We start from the raw sequence: 20,217 nt of genomic DNA on the forward strand, positions 1-20,217 counted from the left end.
AAAAGTGGAAAAGGTGCCCCAGCAGGACTGTTCAGCCGAAATAGGCCTCTGCAGTAAACTTACTGTGAAGTTTGCTGTAGACAGTGTAAAGTTCGCCTTCAAAAGTTATTTGAAATTCCACTGGGTAATTCCACATTTAATGAGTTTTACCTTTAAACAACAGTGAGCAGATTGTTGGTTTGTGTGGTTGGTGTGTTTATTTGTGCTTAAAAACATGACCGTCATGAAACAGCCAGAATGTTTTAATCTTCTGATTCACTGCTTTGTTCTCACTGACGCCGGCCCCTCTTTTCATTCACTCTCTAGCTCGCTCACTGTGCTCTCTCTCTCTCTCCCCCTCTCTCTCTTGTTCGCTTGTTGAGCCGGTGTTTACAAACAGCAGCTGACAATGTGTCTGTATATCATACCTTTTAATCAGCAAAAGCCTCCAAATGTATCAATACAATACTAAAATCTTTGCTTAACAGTTACAATTTAAGAATTCCTTTGAGACCTTTTCATTTTTGCAAAAAAATAATTAAGTTATTAATTAATTAATTCCAGATTAAAATGACTTGGTAAGAAAGAAATTTGTCTTTTCCACTGAATAGAAATCCCACTTTAAAAGCTGCATATGTTTTGCAAAGTAGCCGGTCTCTACAGCTGTCAGAAGTAATGTGGTCAAGTTAAAGTGTAAGATATTTCTTCCTGAAATGTGGTGATGTAGAATGACAAAGTATCTAAAAAATGTAAATACTCCAGTCAAGTACAATTACCTCAAATATATGCCTGAAAAAAAAAAAAAATTAATAATAGCAGAAAATAAAACCTTTCATGATAGTTTATTTTTTCATGAAAGGATCAACTCCTTTGAACAACATTACCTCTGGCCTCGAAGCTCAGCTGAAGCAAACTGGACTGACCCCCACAGCAGCAATGAAGCAAAGGGTGACTTGAGGTCACTAAATTAGTATGTGCCAGATGAAAATGGTAATTTACAAGCACTCCCTGCCCTATTTGTCACGAAAGCTCAGAGCACACTCGGTTGAGTCACATGAGTTGAAACTAACAACTAGCCTAAAAGAAATGGAATTAAACAAACAAACATTAAGCCTGATGTCCGTCTGATGTACTGCATGGTATAATACTCTGGACCTAACTTGACTTTAGATCAAATTTAAAGTTTCATGGCACTTGATCTAACACAGACAAGAAGGAAGAGGTGGATGGAGGTCATGCGAACATGCAACAGCGTAAAAAAGGAATAACACATGAATAAAAACAAAGACTAAAATAAGATTTATTCAACTAATAATGAATTAGGTTTTAAAGAAATTGTTAGTTTTTGGAAATACACTTATTTGCTTTCTTGCCGAGTAATAAAACGGTCAAATATTATGTTGAAAAGTCATAGTATAGTATGTCGAAAAAAATTATAGAAAAGTCATAGTGTAGTATATAAAAAATAAAGTCATAATATAGTATGTCGAAAAAAGTCATAAAAAAGTTATGGTAAAGGGTCAGAAATGAGACTTGAAATGAATGATATTGTTACTCACCATCTGTTGGACGTGTCAACAGGCAAATGTTTGCCACTTCGACAACTTAATATGTTTATTATATATCAACGTTGTGTTTACATCTTGTTCTGCTGTCCCCAAGGAGCAAAAAAAGAAATAAAAAATACTGCCATAAGTTGTTGATGTATTCGTGTGACCGATTCTGTCTGTGTTGGGCTTGAGATGACTTTGCAAATCGTCTTAAAATTCTCTCCCCGACTTCCATTCAACTCGTGCTGGGATAAGCTCCAACCCCCCGTGTGACGCTAAACAGGAGAAAAAGCAGGTAAACAAAATCATTGAAGCAAACTAGAATTGCATCCGTTATATCTTCGGCTTTCTGTGTTTCTCTATTTACCTTCACATTTCAAAACATGGATTTACCACCAAATACTGTATACAATAAGTCAAGTCGACAAACCAGAGGGCAAGTTCAAAGCAGTTTTAATCGCATTAAAAGTTTCCATACAGTCATTTACAAGTCTAAGTATTTCCATTGTTTAATTGCTATTTTCATTCTTATCTTCTCCATGCAGTGTCATCGTGAATTAAACTGCAAACACAGACCATGAACACAAAGCCTATTTTCTTCCTGACAAGACCATACAAATTTGAAATCCGTAGTTAATTACGTGTTAACAGAACAAGCGGAATCCATTCTTACAAACCGTACGGACCTTTTTTTGTTACATAACTTGCTAAAACAAGTTTCTCACTTCATTGAGTGCCAATCATCTCAGGACATCTCAACATAAAACAGACATTAACGGTTCTCAAGGCAAATACTTTTCTCTCTAGAGAAGCATAAATCTCGCCTCCAATCTCTGGTCCTGCTGTCTGGTCCCGATCACCCAGGGTGGTTCTCAACACAAAGGCTTGCCATGCCTCATGTTATTGGCACAGGTTCGGCCCAGGTTGGCCCCCTCCAGGAGTAAGTCGGAGATCCGGTCCAGGCCGAGGCAGGTGGTAAGGGGGCTGACGAGGCCGTAGAGAGCCCCTAAGGTGATGCTGAGAGGCCAGCCTATGCAGATCAGAACCACAAGCCAGAAGATGCCCCAGAAACATGAACCGCAACCGGCCATCCTTGTCTAGGAAGAAGAGAGAAAGATGAGAGTGGCCAATCAAAGTGGACATCAGCAAGCTTTGCAAAGCCAAACACACACAACTAGAACTGCTCATTGGAATTTGTGTGGAGGCCTGGCAGAAGTGCACTTTAGGAGAGTAACTGAAAGTGTGTCAGGCACTACAATAGCAGCAGAGTGTGTTCCTATGAGCGGCCGTGCCTCTTTAGCAATGATAGGAGATTATCAGATTGAAACGTGCCCTGTTGATGATCTGGATGTATTTGTCAGGATTAGGCAGTGGCCATGATAAGCTGGCAAACACAAGCAATAACCAACAGGCCCGTCTGCCCGGTGAGGTCAATGGGCCGCCCACTTACAGGGTGTTGAAGACCGACGCTGGCACATTAGTCACCCGCTAATAGCAGATCAGCGGAGATCATGCATAACTTTGGTAATGAGCATTACTTTGTCTGTCAACGCTGCTAACGAACAGTGGCCTGGAAGATGATGTGTGGCAATTAGAGCTATAAAAACGCCTGTTGTATTATCCATGGTGAAAAAAATGCTAATTGGAATTCTGTGTAATGTGAAGCCTGCATACCTAACAATGTATGTGCATATATATATGTATACATATTTAGTAGTAAAAGTCTCCATATATGGAGACTTTTACTACAGTCTACTACAATTTCAGTGAAATTTAATTTTAACCAAATAAATGCAATAATAAGCAAGAGCTTTTTTTTTGTGTTTTAAAACCCAACAGAATAATAATCTGCCCTGAGGCCCAGCCTCGCAGTAGAGATTGTAGAACTGATGGTTTCATGAGTGTGAAAGCATTGTGTGCCGTCAGGCGGATTCCCTAAACCTGTTTTAGCTTTAAGACACAACGGCCAGATGCTTCCCCCCCTCCAGGCACTGTCTTCTTGACGATGTAATGTGTAATTTCCTGTTATGACAAGTAGGGTTGGGCATTAAATGACACACGGTGGATCCCGTGCTTTTGGGAAACGAGAAGAAGAAACCCACACAGCAACTAAGTTATTTAAAAGGCAGGGTAATATCTCACAACGAGGACAAGTGGACTCAAAACCTCAAATAAAACACTTCTGCTATCTCTTAAATTCTTCCTCTTGCACCTCGTGTCTCTTGTTTTTGTACGTTTACATAAGCCTCTTTAAATGAGTGAATAATATATATATATATATATATATATATATATATATATATTACAAGAGAACAATAACATACCATCTGAACTCATGACCAAATCATGAACACTTACAGTTTCCAGCATGCTGTTAGTCTCTGTGACACATCAGCCCATAGCAAAGGTTAGAAGCGAGTGCTTTGCAAAGTAGCTATTAACCTAATGAATACCTGTCGTGCGAGTATAAAAGACATGTTCACCTTCAGCAGAGAAAGATTCTGGAGGATGCGAGCTCCTGATCTCCTTTTTTGCCTGCAGCTATTCCTTCCAGTCTTCCAGATCCTTCCAGAGTTGTTGTGTGTGCGAGCAGTAGCCACTTCCCACCGGTTAGCTCTACTTTACAACAAGGGACCACAGGCAACTCAATTCTCAAGAGGGCCAGCTGGGAGAAAACAGAAAAGTTAGTGACTGAATGGCTGAGCAGAGGGAGGAAATTACACAATGCAGACACTCATGTGACTCAAGAAGAAGTATGCTTGCTGTCATGGGGTTTGTAGAGAGTCAATTAGTGATACAGATGATAGAACAACGTGTTGTGTTATGGCTGCATAAAAGTCTATTGTGGTAGTTTGGTCATTCGGTATAAATAAACGCTTCAGCATCATGTGATGTAAATTGGTCTTTGTCTTGTGCGGCGTAATCCCAAAAACATCAGTCATTTGTAGATGCAGACTCGGCCGACAGAGATAATCTTCCTTATCCAACCCCTCATTCTAATCCTTTCTTCGGCCGACAGAAGCATATCCTGACACTCCAACGTACTCATGAGAACTTGGGACCCGGAGTGTTCTGCTCTCAGAAGATAAAATAAACGTAACATGGCTCCGCACTTGACTGAATACAGAGAATATGCCTCTCCACATCTATCAACACATGGTTCTCCATCAGGTCTTTACACTGGCCCAGGCTAGAGCAGCTGTGCAGCTGACCTGTTCTCTCAGCCTGCCTGAGGTATGATGTAACCAACCAACCAACCTTTGGTGCATGATAATGAATGCATTTCCAGTCTGTGTTTTCAGCTTCAGGGCTGTGGACTGTGTTAACCTCTTCATTTGAAGTGAATTTATGTTTAAACTACAAAGACTTGGCGTTTGCTTTAATGGCAACACAAATATTAAGCCTGAAATTATTTTCTTAAATTTGGTCCTCAACCTGAACACTGATACAGCTGAAGTTATTCTGCAGAGCTCTACGTTAGTAAAGTTATGAATGACAAAGGATTCAAGGCGTGCTAGTTGAGTGACTATACATCCAGAGGGCAGGTTGAAATCCCCCAGCATGCACACTGGCCCTCGGGTGGAGCGACTGACCTACAAATGCAGCTTAGTCGCAGCTTGTGTAGCCGGTATAGGCTGAGCCAATCAGATTGGAGTTGTACTTAAAGCAGAGGGAAGCAGATGAATGGATGGAAGTGTCATGACAGAGAGAGTTTATCAAGGCTTAAACATGTTGACTATACTATGTGTTTATCTGTCAGAGTGTGCGTGTGAGAGTGATGAGAACCTCATTAAGAGCAGCATAAGCTCTGGTGAGTGCACATATAGTGAAACATGTTACAGACAAATAAAGAATTTGCGTTTATTTTATTTTATTTAAAAAAAGTTATGATGGTAACAAAATTGAATGTTTTACAAAAATGAATGAAACATTATCACCAGAAAATTCATTCAGAATCACTGACTCCCTGCTAATCTTTCCTTAAGGGACAGTCCACTTGGTTCCCTAAACAACTGAAGCCCTTAACGCTAGTCCCACATGTGGATGCTCTAGTGCTTCTGCTCCGCTCCACTGTCCTCCCCGTCACTGTCGCTGTCTCTGCCAGGATGCTCTGGCATCTTAGCATGGCCCACTGTATCTTGCTTTTCTTCCTTCTCACTGGTGTCCTCTGTGTTTGGCTTGGAGTTTGACTCCCCGTCTGGGTTTTCCTGCTCCATGGAGGTTTCTTCCTGCGGTTCCCCAGAGCTAACGGGCTCTTTCTCGACCGCAGCGTCGGTCTCGGTTTGTTGTGGAGGCAGAGCCAGTTTCTGCTGTTGCTGCTACGAAGCCAAGGGAAAGATACAAAGTGTAGAGGAAGATTATTTCCACCTTGAGTTCATATAATCCTATTACTAAAATATCAAATGTACTTGCATTCTACTGGGAAATAGTGTATGTTAAGGGCAAAGTAGAATATCATCAAAGCAAAGTCTTTGGATCAGACTGCGGACAAATCCGATTTGGTTCTCAAATCAGATCTTAAAGGCAGATGATCCGCGCTGTTATTTGCAATTGATCAGATCAGATTTGCGTGTTGTGACATCACTAACCCGGTCTACACGGGCTGCTGTGGTAACGATTTAGGCGTCAGTAACAATGAAGCTATTCAAGTAAGCATTCACCTTTGAAACAAGCTGTTTGCAGTGCAGAACTCCTTCGTTGCACCAGACAAACTCAGCAACGAAGGAGGTTGGTACACATTTAATTTGGCGTTTTTTTTTTTTTTTTACATGGACTATTGTCCTCATCTGTTGTCCTCCATAGCGCTCTGCTAGTCGCAGAATGGATTCTGCTTAGCACTTCCACACTTTGAAATCCGATTTATGCCGCCAGAATGTCCGGACTGAGACGCATCGGTAGAAATTAAGACTGGAATTGCATTTCAAACTACCCCCCAATGTGGTTTGGATCCGATTTACAAAAATTGCGTTTAGTTTTTTTTTGCCGTCCAGACTTTTAAATCAATCTGGATACAGTCTGGATATGCCAAAAAATGGAATTGAGCTGGCAGTCTGAACAAGTCCGAACCTTTTCTCTCACAGTCAAGTCCTAATCCTCTTCATAAAATTGCACAAGAGACAATATGTGACGATGGATAACATGTGTAAAATTCACCTTCGCTCCATTGGTAATACGCTTGGCTTGCGGCCTGTTAGTTCTCCATATGCACAACTACAACAGCTCTCTTACATCTGACCCACTTACTGTTCTGCATTAAAGATTAAAGATACTAGAAAAGCGACCAGGGAGAGACACCGACAGCTGTCAGCAGTGCTTAATGTCACAAGACTTAAAGGAAGTTAAAGACAAATATTTGTTAGTATAATGTGTGTGTACACTTTAAATAGTAATACATGCCTCTCTTCTATAATACACCTATGAGACAGCAGCAATACTGCACTGCTTGTTGGCACTCTTCACTATTGCATTTATCAATAGGCGTTTACCTGTCTGTTCTTCTGGGAGGTCTGGATCATATGCATGTACATATTATACACCAGGTTGGTCATCTCCGGCATGTTCTTGATTATTTGGTCTGCCTGTCCAGACGCATCTCTCTGTGAGAAGGAAACAAAAAAAGATCAGTAAGAGAAAGAACATTTAGAATCCAGGCTATGATGTGAAAGGAATGGTAATGAAAACGTACATCTGCCTCGTTAGCCGGCTCCACGTTGGTAAATTATTTATCTGATGCAAATGTGTGCAAGGAAATTACATACCACCTGCCCGTTAACCGCTTAATTAAAAGCAAACTCTCTTAATTAAAAGCAAACTCTCACTTGCTGCTTCAAGTGATCGCTGCTCACGCACTATCAAAAAGGAGTCGGGGATGCAGAGTTGTAATTTGATATTAGTATGCAGACAGAGTTTTACAGCATAAACTGGGGAGTGAGGCGAGCAGAATATGCAATCTGCTGGGCTGTTACCTCATGAGTACAGGGGTGATGCTCCCAGTACTGTAAAACTGAACTGTGTTTTATTACTGCAAAACTATCAGTAAAAACATCAAGACACGTGATTGAGTGTAGACACTAAGTTTTACCGTCTGCCCAATACTATCTACCAGTGCTGTAAATGTGTATATATCCACATGGAGCATTAAACAGCAGTGTATCCTGTATCTTTAGAACTGCTTCTGAATCGGCAACATTGAGTAGCCTGTTTTAGTCCTGGTCGTGTTGCCAGATCTGACTTTTAATCTGCGTGTAAGCAGCAGGGGTTTACTGACTCCAGATAGACGGGCTAAGCAGGGGCCGCATGTGTGTGCCCAAAAGAACTGACCCCCATGGGGATGAACACTCTGGACTCAGAGGAAGTGTCAGAGGCTATGGGGTATTTTAGACACCCCTGTTGCCACACACGCCAGTCAGCGAGACACAGTGACCAGACAACAGTCGTCTCATGCGGGCCTGGCGGGATTTGGGAGAGTGGTTTTGCTTTCTGACCTCTGGGGGTTAATTATAGCCAGGCTGTGTTTCCCATGCTTGCACATGGCCCCTGCTGAATGCTGTTAACAGGCCGGGGCCAGTGGGTAAAGCAGCAGTAAGACTTGGGACCAATGAGGACCAAAAGGGAAAGAAGATGCCATTCAGGGGGCCGTCGCAGCAATGACGTGGAAAGATGTTGGAGTGTGCAACAGTTATGTGGAAGTTGACTGATGTGGACGAGGAAGCTCAGTTGTTATTGGCAAATATGGATCTGGAGTGAAGATAATTGAACATTTAAGATACTGGTGTGTGCGTTGACGTACGGGCTGCTCCTGGCTGTAGTACTCGTGTGGCCGGATGTGCAGCTGCATGGGTCTGGCAGTGAGCTGGCTGAAGACAGGAGTCAGCTCAAAGCAGTTTTGGAACAACGCCACCCGTCCAAAGACATACAGACCCAGTCTGGCTCTTGACATGGCTACCACCAGACGCCTCACATCCCTGTGGAGTGAAACAACAAAGAAATCTATGAGAGGGGCAAAAACAAACACTGAAGTAAAGGGATCAAAGTGGAAGAATCAAATAAAGACTGTAAAGGGAAGGGGGGGGGGGGGGGGGGGGGGGGGGGGGGGGGGGGGCAGTGCAGAGTAGGAGGAGAGAGGTTTAGTGAAGGATAAGCAGCAATAGGTGAGGGAAGACATAGAAGCTCAGCGGAAAATAAATTCATGAGAAGGCAAAAAGCAGAGATGAACAAGACACACAAAGAGAGAGGGGTAGAGGTAAGAGAGTATAAGAAAGGGCAGACAGGTTATTTGTTCTTGTCATCCAGTAGAATTAAGAGATTAGCGACTAGAGAATGGCAGAATCCTGCTCGACTTGCTCTAGTGGTGAAAGAGGTTGTTTACCCGTCCTATTTTAGATTATTACCACTGAATGCTTATATACCAGAGTTAAAGAACTAAAAACATGTCTAACACTGCATTTGACAGTCCAAGCTTAAAAAAAAAGTGTGTTCTCATAGTACACATCTATTTAGTAATATTTAAGTTAGATGGTAGAAGAAAACTTAAACTTAAAATCCACAAAAATGTACCATGTAAAAAAGAAATGTATAAAAGGCGGAGATACCCTTCCAATTGTATGTATGAAATAAATCTGCGTAATGGTACTCTTCGTAACCGTTGTGTGTTTTAGGTGTTTGAACAGGAAACCTAATGGAGCTTAGCAGAATATGAATATGTAGAAGGAAAAAAAGGCTTATGGAAAGCATTCTGCAGGGTTTATGATGGAGTTAACGTATGCAGACGGTAGGTTTATGTAACGTTTGCTGCAAATTTCAAGCATAGTACAAAATGAAGCTTGAGAGCACAACATTTCCACAGAGACAAACTACCAACAACCTAAAAACCAATGAGTGGAGAGCTCTAGAAGAGAAGAGCCAATCATGAAGCATGATAGCCTGTGGACACGCCACGACTGAGAGACGCCCACCTGTGCTGTGACATGGCAGGGCGAAGTGTACCAAATACCATTTGCGTGTGTGTTCTCACGTGTGTGTGTGTGTGTGTGTGTGTGTCAGAACAGGTCTAGATCTGTGCTTCCCTGTCAAAGAGTGCGCTCCTGCATGTGAGCGTGCCTGTGTGCGTTAGCAGGAGTGCTTCTCCCATCAAAGCAAGGGTCAGCTTGTCATATGGTCAGCTGCGTCCCCTGTGGGCGTCACGCCAGCAAATTGCCATGAGGACAGATGCAGTGAGAGAGGAGAGGACAGGAGGAGGATTGTACGGTAGGACGCCACAGTGAGCCCAGTATGGGGGGGAAACACAATGGACAGCACAAGGATTTCCCATGAACCACTGCTCTTTCAACCACGCAGCTGACCATTCAGAAGTGTCAGGGACACCAAGTTATGAATATAAAGTCAAAGCAAAGCCTATGAAAAATTTAATTAATATATGTTACTACAATTGCTCTGATATTAAAAGGGGAGGTGTGCTGATCTAGTTTTTCAGGTGACTACTACTGCATATGTGGGAAAAAAACCCTTTTGTGGCTCCAGAGCAGTGACTGATAAACTGCCTCAAATGACATCACTTGAGTCGACGCCAATTTGGGGCTGAAGACTGAGGTGTGAAGTCACAAAGCGGTGAGCGCACCAGACCTCTGTAGCAGCCCGTAGCTACTCGACACGGACGTTCTCATTCAAATCAACGTAGCAGGATGGTCAGAGCGGCGGCCATTTTTACGTGTATACTGTTGCCATTGCAAGAGATTTTGCGGTAACAACCAAATGAGCAGTGTTTTTTTTACCCTAGTTAATTGACCACGGCAAACAGTTTGATGTCTGTTCTACTCCTATTTTTTTGAGCTCATCACTCGTGGTAAGAATAAAACTAGGCTTTCAGGCCCAACGTCCTGGATACAAGTACATACCCAGGAGAATAGAGACTCTAGTATTATTGTATACCCTTCCACTGACTGATAACTAGAGTTGTAGCACATTGTTAAAGGGACAGCCTTTTGACAGCCTCCCCACTCTGTGTGGGCTGAGAATGTGTGTAAGGCAGGGTGCAATATCCAGTGTAAGACACGATCAAATGAATGATACCGAGAGGAGAGCCGGCGCTGCTGGCAGCAAGATAAAGTACCACTCTCTGTGGCCCGCTGCACTTCTCCCTCTCAGCTACATCAATTCATTGCTTTATCTGTGAGACGAGGAAAAAACAAAATAGAGCTTGTAAGTGTTTGCTCTGCCGGGTAAAATGACCACGCTCAAGGGTGTGGGTGTGTGTGTGTGTGTGTTGTGCATGTATTTAGCTACAAAAGGAATGGCTTATTATTCGCACTGGGGCTCCAATTTGCAGACTGTCCAATGTGAGGGCGGGTGAATGCACTGGCTGTACAGCTGTGATAAAGCTGTGAGTGGTGCAATCCCAACAGCAGCTACTGTACATCACAGCCAGAGGCCCGCATGGCAAAGCTGAAGTACTGTGGAAGAATTCAGCCTCAATCGTCTGGTATTAAAACATGGAGCGCATTAGGTGTGAAGAAGTCCTCAGGATGTCATGGCAGGAGGAGGACTGAAAGGCCATTTCACTACAAATCAATTCAGTGAAATGAGGAAGGAGGTGGGAGTGAAGAGAAGAGGGAGCACAGAGATAAGGAGACTGAGCTGAAGACTAAGAGAAAGAGAAGCCCCGCATGGGAGTATAGTTGAGTGGATAGCAATTGGACATGGAACAAAAATACATTAAACCTATAACTGCAGTTTGGTGAACCATCATGCCGCTTAATTACTGATATATGGCATGTCTTTGATCAGAGCAAAGCACTTTGTTTGATAGTCTCACCCCAATCATCAGAGCACAATGGCTTCTCTTAACCAGAACAAAAAGTACAGTCAGCTCCACAGACATGATCCCGTCCTGAAGCACACTTTATCCTCCCTGCCTCAAATTAAGCTCATACATACTTCAAGACAGTCTTTTTTTTGTCCTTTAGCAAACATCATTGAGTAGTTACACACGGCAAAGTGAGAAAACCTCCTGAAAGTTGGGTTTCAAGACAGTTAAGTGCCTAAATGTGTGCTGTGTTGTCCCTGGATGATGTGTATCTAAGGAGTAGATCCTATTAAACAGGTATGCATTTGTGGAATAGCAGCTTACGGTGTCTATTTTTGGTTAGTTTTTCTGCTTGTAATTACCTCAGGTGTCCCACGGCTTTAGTGCGGACCAGGGAGAGGATGATGTAGTCATTCTGCTGACCCTGGAACCTATCCACTGTGGTCACCTGCAAAGACACAAACATATTCATTATACAGTAGATGCCGGGGTTTTCTTGTTAATGCTGTAATCCCTGCGGGCCACATGGGCAGCCAGCGGGGCTAATTTGGCTTAGAGGGCATTATGCCATCAGCCCCTCACCTGGGCCCCTGAGACTCAGGGCCCAGGAACTGGGGGCCACGCTGCTTGAATGGATCAGAGATTATTTCAGGGAGACAGAATGGAGAAGTGGCTCTCTGTGAGTCCCCCCCCCCCCCCCCCCGAAGCAAAAGGAAGGTTGTGTCAGCCAATTTGCTTTTATACCCCGGTAATCCTGTGTTGCTGAGAAGCATATTCATTCCCTTACACGGAGAACGGAGCTGTGTTTTCACTTTGTCAGTGTTGTTACACCTTTCATAATAAAGAAAACCACACTTGCTACTTGATACAAAGCAAAGCAAATCCTGTAAAACTGAACCCATTACATGTCACGAACTAGAGGCCGACCGATAGTCGATTTTAATAAGCCGATATAATAGCGATAGTGTGGAGAGGGAAAATGCCGATAAGACTTCAGGGAGGGATGCGTTTGTATGTTGTAAGTAAGACGCAATAATGTTAGCCTAAACCTACATAAAGTAAGACTGCGTGTAAATAATGGTTACATAAACAAAACAGGTCATAAGTCCTGCTTAAGAAAACACGACTATGCAATTATACAGGCCACATGCTGCAAAATTCAAAGCCCAGCAAAAAGAGATTGGCCTTTCCTCTATAGATCCATCCGGTAGAGTGGATCAATAAGACACCACCCACCATCGAGAGGCCACATAGGTCCAGGGCTACAGCTACCGACCAATAAACCGGACATTCTAAATAAGTAATCCCGTGATCGCGGTTATTATCCTGGAACTCCCTTTTCCCTTCCAAACCCCCCCCCTTTTAAGTAACAGGAAGGGAGTGTGGGGACAGTGTGTGAACGTGTAAAAGAGGGAGAGACGGGGCTAACGATGTAGTAGACCAATATTTATTTACGTCTTCCTGTCGCCATGCAGAACAGGTGCAGCAGCAGAGGCAACAGTGTGTCGGTTTTACAATAGTACGAGGCGTCGTGGGCTGTGTGTTCAAGTCAAACAAGCTGCTTTAAGAGTGCACAAATGTGGCGTACACGGAGACACTCCAGCGCACCCTTTGTCGGGAGTAGACTATAACTGCGGACTTAAAAAGGGGCAATAACTGCATGGTTTCAACCAAAACAGTGCAACTTGTTTAGCAGAGAAAGGGCACTTGAGAGGGAGTTATTCTTAGCACACAGACAGCGACAACGAAGCCCAGATAGAAACTCTCCCCACGGCGTAGCATTTTGCACGGTGTTTAGTTATTTATGAGAAATCTTCCAGGGAGTGAATTACAGAGGTCATGTCATTGTGGCACATGCATGTCTGTGCATAAAGGAAGCACAGAAACACACTCAGAATATGCCGTGAGACACACAGACGCACTTTGTCGCAAATAGAAACTAGTTGACTGAGAGTCATTTCCTTTCATCTTGGCCTCCTTCTCCTCATTGTCATGAAGATAATGACGTACCGTCTCTAAGCTAATGGTCAAGCGTGGATCTCTACTCTATTCCTCTCCCCCCCCCCCCCCCCCCAACTCTATCATTCCTGCTATGTCTTATTCATGGTAATTACAACCCTGGAATGTGCAGACGTCAGACAGACGGATTATTGAATTTTTCACTAGAGACTCTCAGGGATGACAGAGTTAACAAGGTTATGTCTCATTCCTTGTGCCTTCACATCCACGTGTGTCTAAAGATTTGATGCCTTGAAAAGGCATGCTGGGAGATGTTAGGAAGAGGTTTTGCCGATCTATACGTCAACATATCCGGTTATAATCTGGTTCCGGTCACACAGCTAAATTGACTGAAAGTGTGTGCGCTTGCAGCCACATATATTAACGGCGGGAGGGATGCAGAAGGTGAACTTCGAAGATTAAACATGCACACTCGTCACTTCTCATTTATCTCTCCTCGACTCTATTGATGTGCTTAACTAACCAAACACAGATTAACTTAATCACAGTTGCTTAAAACTTCAACATTGCTTTGTGTGATTGCTTGGCCGCCTGTGAGGACTGGGCTGGGATTTGGGTGGCCAGAACAGATCCAATGACTCTGAATCTAGTTTGTATTTATGTAATAAAGCTTTAATAAGCAAACTGAATAAATAAACACTGGTGCTTAAAATATACAGCACAAACAGAAAGCGAACTCAAATGGACCCTGTCTGTAAAATTCATAGAGTAAACAAAATAATGCATAAAGCATACATATGAATGCCAACTGTTGTTTTTGAGATTCACTCGACAGTTTAGGCCAGTATGTTTATTTGATTTCGGGACTGTGGCTGGTGCCAACTGTCCCTCCTCTGCTTATCTTACTAATGCAAGTCATTGCTATAAAGAAGGATGGCTGTTGACATTTGCTTAGTTTTAGATATTGTGACATATCCTCAGACACACTGTGGGCCCGATGCTCTGCGCCATGACCTTTCAGCAGCTCAGCATTTTCCCATAAGAGCCCCTCTTTCATCTCCCTCCCTTCTCCTCTCAGCAAATCTAGCAGCCTGTCACCACTGTCACTTTACTACTCGGCATGCATACTGACTCAGGCCATGAGCACAATGAATGACACTTTAGGTCTTAACATTGCAGGACATTTAACATGACCAAGCACAATGTCTTTCTAGCTGTCAGAACAGGGGACATGACAGAGCAACAAGGTAGCATTGCACGGCGCAAAATACAAAACAACAACCGGAGAATAAAGAAAAAAAAGCAACCCTGCAGGTGGTAGAATGCAGCATTCACACAAGGCCATGAGAGGGATTCACTTCCTGCCTGCTTTGTTGGACAATTAATAAACGCTAACATTCTGCAATTTGTGTTTGTACCTCTATACGTTAAAAGATAAGGCTGTTTCGGTATATAATTGTGTCACCAAATCTCAAGAAAAGACCGAAAACAAACAATATAATGGTCCTACTAACGAAGCCGGATACAGCTGAGTCTTAGTTTTGTAAAAAGAACATTATGAATCTTTGACCTGTTGTTAAGGGTGTACGTCTGACGTGCTGTGGAATAAGGGATTATCAAGAGACAGGCTTTGGTATCTTCATATTTGTTGACAATAAGACAAATACAGAATAACATTACCTTTATATTTTCCATAAAAACCCCAAACGATGAAGAAAGGTTGGGCTGACAGACGCACTGTTGTGCTGTGTGCTTGTGTTCACTCTCGCCTGCTATTTTGGCATATATACTGCTGAAAGTTCATTATTGGGGATAACCACCTTGCTTACCACTTACACTACACAAACAGAAACATACACAACATATTTGGAGGCATGCTGACTCTGCACAATGACTGGTGATGTGCCATTTACACTCCAACCTTGCAACTTTCTCTGGCGTGCCTAAAGAGTCTGTGGCATTGTAAAGTGAGCAAAAAGCTTGAAGAACGGAGACCAAAGAAAGGTGAGAGAATACGGGTTGGGGGGGGGAAAGAAGGAAGCGAGAGGAAAGCATAACCTCAGGCTAGCGGGTAAAAGCATTTAGCAGAACAAACAGAAAACTGTGCCAACGGGCTGCTGACTTAACACAGTGTAAAGGAAGGAAAGAGAGAAGAGAAACAAGAGGAGTAGGGGGGGGGATACCGTGGGCTGAAGACAATCCAACAATATTCTTCAGGGATGAACACAGCATGGAGTCTACACCCACTCTCAAAGTATGCACATTTAAATCCTTTCCTCCACACACACACACACACACACACACACACACACACACACACACACACACACACACACACACACACACACACACACACACACACACACACACACACACACACACACACACACACACACACACACACACACACACACACACACCTCAGTGAGTTTAATTTACAGAGGTATTCTGTCAGCTGGTGTGTAAACTGTTTGGGACAGAGGGCACACAGTCTCTTGCTCTTCTTGGGTCTTATGACCTGCAGCAGTTGATAGTCTTATGATTTGATGGAGCAGAACAATGTCAGAGTGCCAGGGTGAAAAAATAAAAATACTAATTTGCTTTGCTTACAACAGCGAAAAGTGAATCAAGAACTTCCCTGAGCTGCTCAGTAATTTTCCACCCTGTGCGAATCATGCAGATCCACTTAAAAAAAAGGAATACTGTATGTCACTCTGCAAAAATGAGGAGAGTTGAGAAAACGCATAGTTAAAATGTACAAAACTTCTTAAATTGCACAGGGGGAAAGAGAAGATGTGCATGTCTGTGCTGATGGGAGGCAGAAACAGCAAAAGCCTTGTGAGAGTTGAGAGCTGTGAATTTCTTTCTCAGTGCAACAGAGGATAGAAGGTCGGTGCGTTGAATGCAGCCGACAACTGAAGGTGTGAAAACACTGTTCATGTGTGTGTGTCATGCATGTTCCTACTAAAGTCCTACACACACATACAAGAGGTGAAAACATGTCTGTTGGGACTGTGGATTCATTCCTGACAGGAGAGAAGAAATGTGTCACCCTCAAGTGATATTAAGAGTGTCTACAGTTCATGCATGTGGACTCGGATGTGTTTCATTAATGGAATGCTTAGGGGTGGTGGGGGGGGGGGGGGGGGGGGAATAGATTCTTAGATGCATCGCGATTCTCTCTTGACATACTTCTCCCTTCCCATGCTTTATAATAATTGAAACAATACAATCATTGGATGCAGCTGTGTGCACTGTTCACTGTGCCCAGTGTCAACTGGTGCATGAGGTCCTTACCTTGTTAGGCTGACTGAAGAAGGGATTACCAGCACAGCGCTGGTTGATGACGTCTCTGATCAGGTGCTTTTGTCCATTGTAGGTGGTGAGGATGCTAATGCGGTCAGCAGGGTAGCCCAGCAGACGCATGTACATGTACAAAGCCACAGAATATTCCGCCTCCGCCAGGTTCTTCACAGGAAGAAGGAGAAAAGGAGAGGTAAGATGAATATCATCATATTTTAAATATACAGTATTGTACACAAGTAATGGGAGAAGTAAAAAAAAAAAACAAATTGTTTGGGAAAATGAAATTAAAAAGCAATTGTCCATCAATACAGTAATTTTGTAGTGAATCAAAGCCCAAACACATGGGCCTCTCTTCCTATCAGCAGACCCAGGGGTGTCTGCTGCGTTTGACACCTTGCTGTTCTCATTGTCTGTTACTTTAACATCATGCTCTAGCCCTTTCTCGCCTGTCAAGTGTTCCACTTTTTAGCCGGATAAAAGCCTACTCATTCGTGCATGAGTAACCATCTGATTTGGGTTGGAATTAATTGCCTCAGACAACGCTCAATACCACCACTAGCCAGGCTGGGACAAAATGTCCAAATCTAGGAACCCCTGCAGAGAAGTACTACAGTTTCATTACTAACAAAATGTGATCATAATATAATGACAATATATCGCATTATTTATATCTTAACTAGAAAAGGCAGGACTTTAAAAAAAAATAGCTACTGGTTCAATATTCTATATAAAGATGATTGTTACAGGAGGAGCACTAGGTACTTGAAAATATATATATTCAAAGAAACACATACAAATAAAACAACAACACGGAATTTAACATCACACCAAATGGCCAGCCCCAGAACAACAAAACAAGATCTTGTTCTCCAGATGTGTCTAAATTGAAAGGCCAACGTTGCATGCATCATTCACATACTATGCAACCAACAGATTCCTCAGCATGTGCATGCTGGCTCCAAAGCTACACTCCTGTTTTTCAAATGTGACCAAAAAAAAAGAAGAAGAAGAAAAAAGGCAACAGTATGCATTATTCATCCAGTTTCAATTAAGCCTGGACTGCAGCCTCACATCTTTTGATAATAATGTATGCAGCTTCATCAACAGTTCCTGATCCAGCTGCACTGGAGTCAGCACATCAAAACAGTGATAGCCTCTGTTCTTCTTTCCCTACCAACGGTCTCCAAATGGCACAAATTCAGAACTTTAATGGCCAAACCAGGTTTCTACTGATAGAAAATGTACAATCAAATTTGGCAGTTAATGTTTGGTATGAGTTTTTTTTTTTTTTTTTTTCTTATAGGAAATATATAACATTTATCGACAAAATGTCGTAAACCACGATGACGTCTACATGTCAGATTACGAGCCAGTTATATTGATAGAAACATTTTGTGCTTGCTGTATTCATTCTGGTCCCTACGGTTTGGTTCCTTGTTAAACTTACAAGGAAGTGAAGACCCCACTTCAGTTGACATTTAGGATAATTTCCGTAAACATCTAATGTTAATTGTGCGCCTGAATACAGCTAAAACATACTCATGAGGCAGCGTTACAGTTTGACTGCAGAGCAAAAACGGAGACGAATAAGAAGGGGAGAGAGGATCGCAAACTGTGGTGTAGATACAAACACATAAGAGGTAATCAGAGTAATAAATCAGTCAACCTGAGAGTAAAGCCCACAATGATTTCTGCTCTTACGAAATATTAAATGTAGCCTGTGAAGCAGAAAAGCTTTGACTAACAAGCATAGTGGCTGAGAAAAGCCATTTTCTAACAACAGAAGATGTGGATTTAGATAAGCATCTTACCCTTTATGAGCCATTTGACAACTTGGGAAGTACTATCAACGGGCTGAGACTCTGTATAGAAAGTGCTTTAACAAATGAGGCGAAGAAGAAAAGCAGACCCATGGAGTGTGAAGTGTGTGTGTGTGTGTGAGCACTTATTTGTGTATGTGATGGGTGTGCATGGTTGTGGCAGTGTTTGTTCAGCTGTGACAGACATCCAGCATGCTCTGGATACATTTGCCTCTCTAGTGTCCAATTTATTCGTTCTGCTTCCTAGGAAAGTGCATGAATGTGTGCGAGTGTTTGTGCACGCATGTGTGCGTGTGCATACGGCATAGTGAGTGATTGCAGAAATTCCCCTCGAGGGGCCTGAAAATGGCAACAGGCAAATGGAGTCGACGTTCATGTGACCTGGTGCCTCGAGAAGTGCACATGGTCTGGATTTAAGAACAATAAAAGGCTTCAGGGACATGAGCGTGCACACATTCATGAAGCAGAGATATGTTCATTGGCCATGAGCTTATAAACAAATCAGTGTCTCAACTGATAGAATTAGTACGTATTGTAATCATCAGACAATTTACTTTTTGACAACTACAAGCTCTGTTGTGTCCTCTAAGTGGCTGTTTAACAACTATTCTAGTTTTAGCTTCCATCCTTTATTAAAAAGGAACACAGTTTTTCAGAACCACCAATGGCAGAACAAAGTAGCATAACACAGCAACATTTGGGCTTCTGTGCTGGTGCGGTGCCAAAGGGGACCGTTTTTAGTTTTTGTTTACATATCCCCATCAACCCTGCTCTATGCCCACACACAGTCTTGAGCGTCTCAGCAGTGTCATGAGGAAACACAATCTGGCTCCTGGTGTGAAGGACCAACCACTGGTCTGTGCTGGACACAGCCAGTGCTAGCTGCAGACTAGACAGGGTTATGAATATATCATATGGACCGGGTAGCTAAACCATTAACATTTTAAAAGGAGTGAACTGCTGTACAACAACCGATTCAGAGGAAATGGAGGTTTGGGAGGAGTATGGTTCTCTGCTCTGGTGGAACTAAGTGTGCATGAGTGTGTATCCATGTAAAGGAGTGTATAAGCTGCCACACAACTATTTCTGCTGTTCCAAGATTGTGTATGTACAAATAACAGTTGTACCGTGTGTGTATTTGTGTTCTGTGGTGTGCACTGCTACTGACCTGGTAGAAGTAAGGGTTGGGCTCGGATTCTCCCACCCCATTGAAGTCCTCCACGTTAATTAGCTGGAAGTCCATGGTCAGGCCTGGGTTGGGCACCTGGAACTCAGGCAGTAGCTGCACATGAGGCAGGTTCCCCAGGTGTTTGTAGCGCCAGTTGTACAGGTTACATAAGCTGTGGGAGAAGAGGACAGATGCACAGTAAGTCACGCTGTAATGTCCTGTTCGTGAGGAGACGGTACCAATCACTCAGATAGGGCATCCTTTGTGAAATTAAGTTGGTCAAAACAGACGGCTTTATGCTCCGTACGGGTTGACCCACCTTGCACGAGCACGGCCCTGTGCGTCCAGATCTATAGTGGGCACTCCCAGGCGCACAAATCGGGTGAAGAGAGACTGCTCCATGTTGGAGTACTTCTGGAAGGCCATGTTCTTGATAACAGGGGGCAACTGGTGGTGGTCTCCAATCATGATCCAACGTTTCAGCCTGCTGTAGCCATCCTCTGGGTTCTGACAAGAGGGCAAGATGGAGAAAAGACAAGTAGTAAGAACACCCGGTACAGAGAACACCGAAATGAAATACAGGGGTCCGTAATACCCTCAGTAAAAAATAAATCTTTTCCATTTTACCCAGTA

General features: G+C 43.0%; 1 protein-coding gene across 1 annotated transcript in view; it reads right to left on the bottom strand.

Moving 5' to 3' along the window:
• Positions 1-5,383: 5,383 nt before the first annotated feature.
• aqr (aquarius intron-binding spliceosomal factor) overlaps positions 5,384-20,217 on the bottom strand; it is a 43,804-nt gene continuing 28,970 nt past the window's right edge. The window contains exons 30-36 of the mRNA XM_076107639.1: positions 19,904-20,091; positions 19,585-19,756; positions 16,588-16,758; positions 11,694-11,779; positions 8,320-8,494; positions 7,016-7,126; positions 5,384-5,848 (exon numbers count right to left, since the gene is read on the bottom strand). Coding sequence (XP_075963754.1) covers positions 5,579-5,848; positions 7,016-7,126; positions 8,320-8,494; positions 11,694-11,779; positions 16,588-16,758; positions 19,585-19,756; positions 19,904-20,091 — 1,173 coding nt within the window. The 3' untranslated portion in view covers positions 5,384-5,578. The remainder of the gene's footprint in view (positions 5,849-7,015; positions 7,127-8,319; positions 8,495-11,693; positions 11,780-16,587; positions 16,759-19,584; positions 19,757-19,903; positions 20,092-20,217) is intronic.

The sequence above is a fragment of the Anarhichas minor genome, unplaced genomic scaffold (assembly GCF_050575085.1).
Source record: "Anarhichas minor isolate MPS153535 unplaced genomic scaffold, ASM5057508v1 ptg000040l, whole genome shotgun sequence".
In the NCBI taxonomy this organism is placed as follows: domain Eukaryota; kingdom Metazoa; phylum Chordata; class Actinopteri; order Perciformes; family Anarhichadidae; genus Anarhichas; species Anarhichas minor.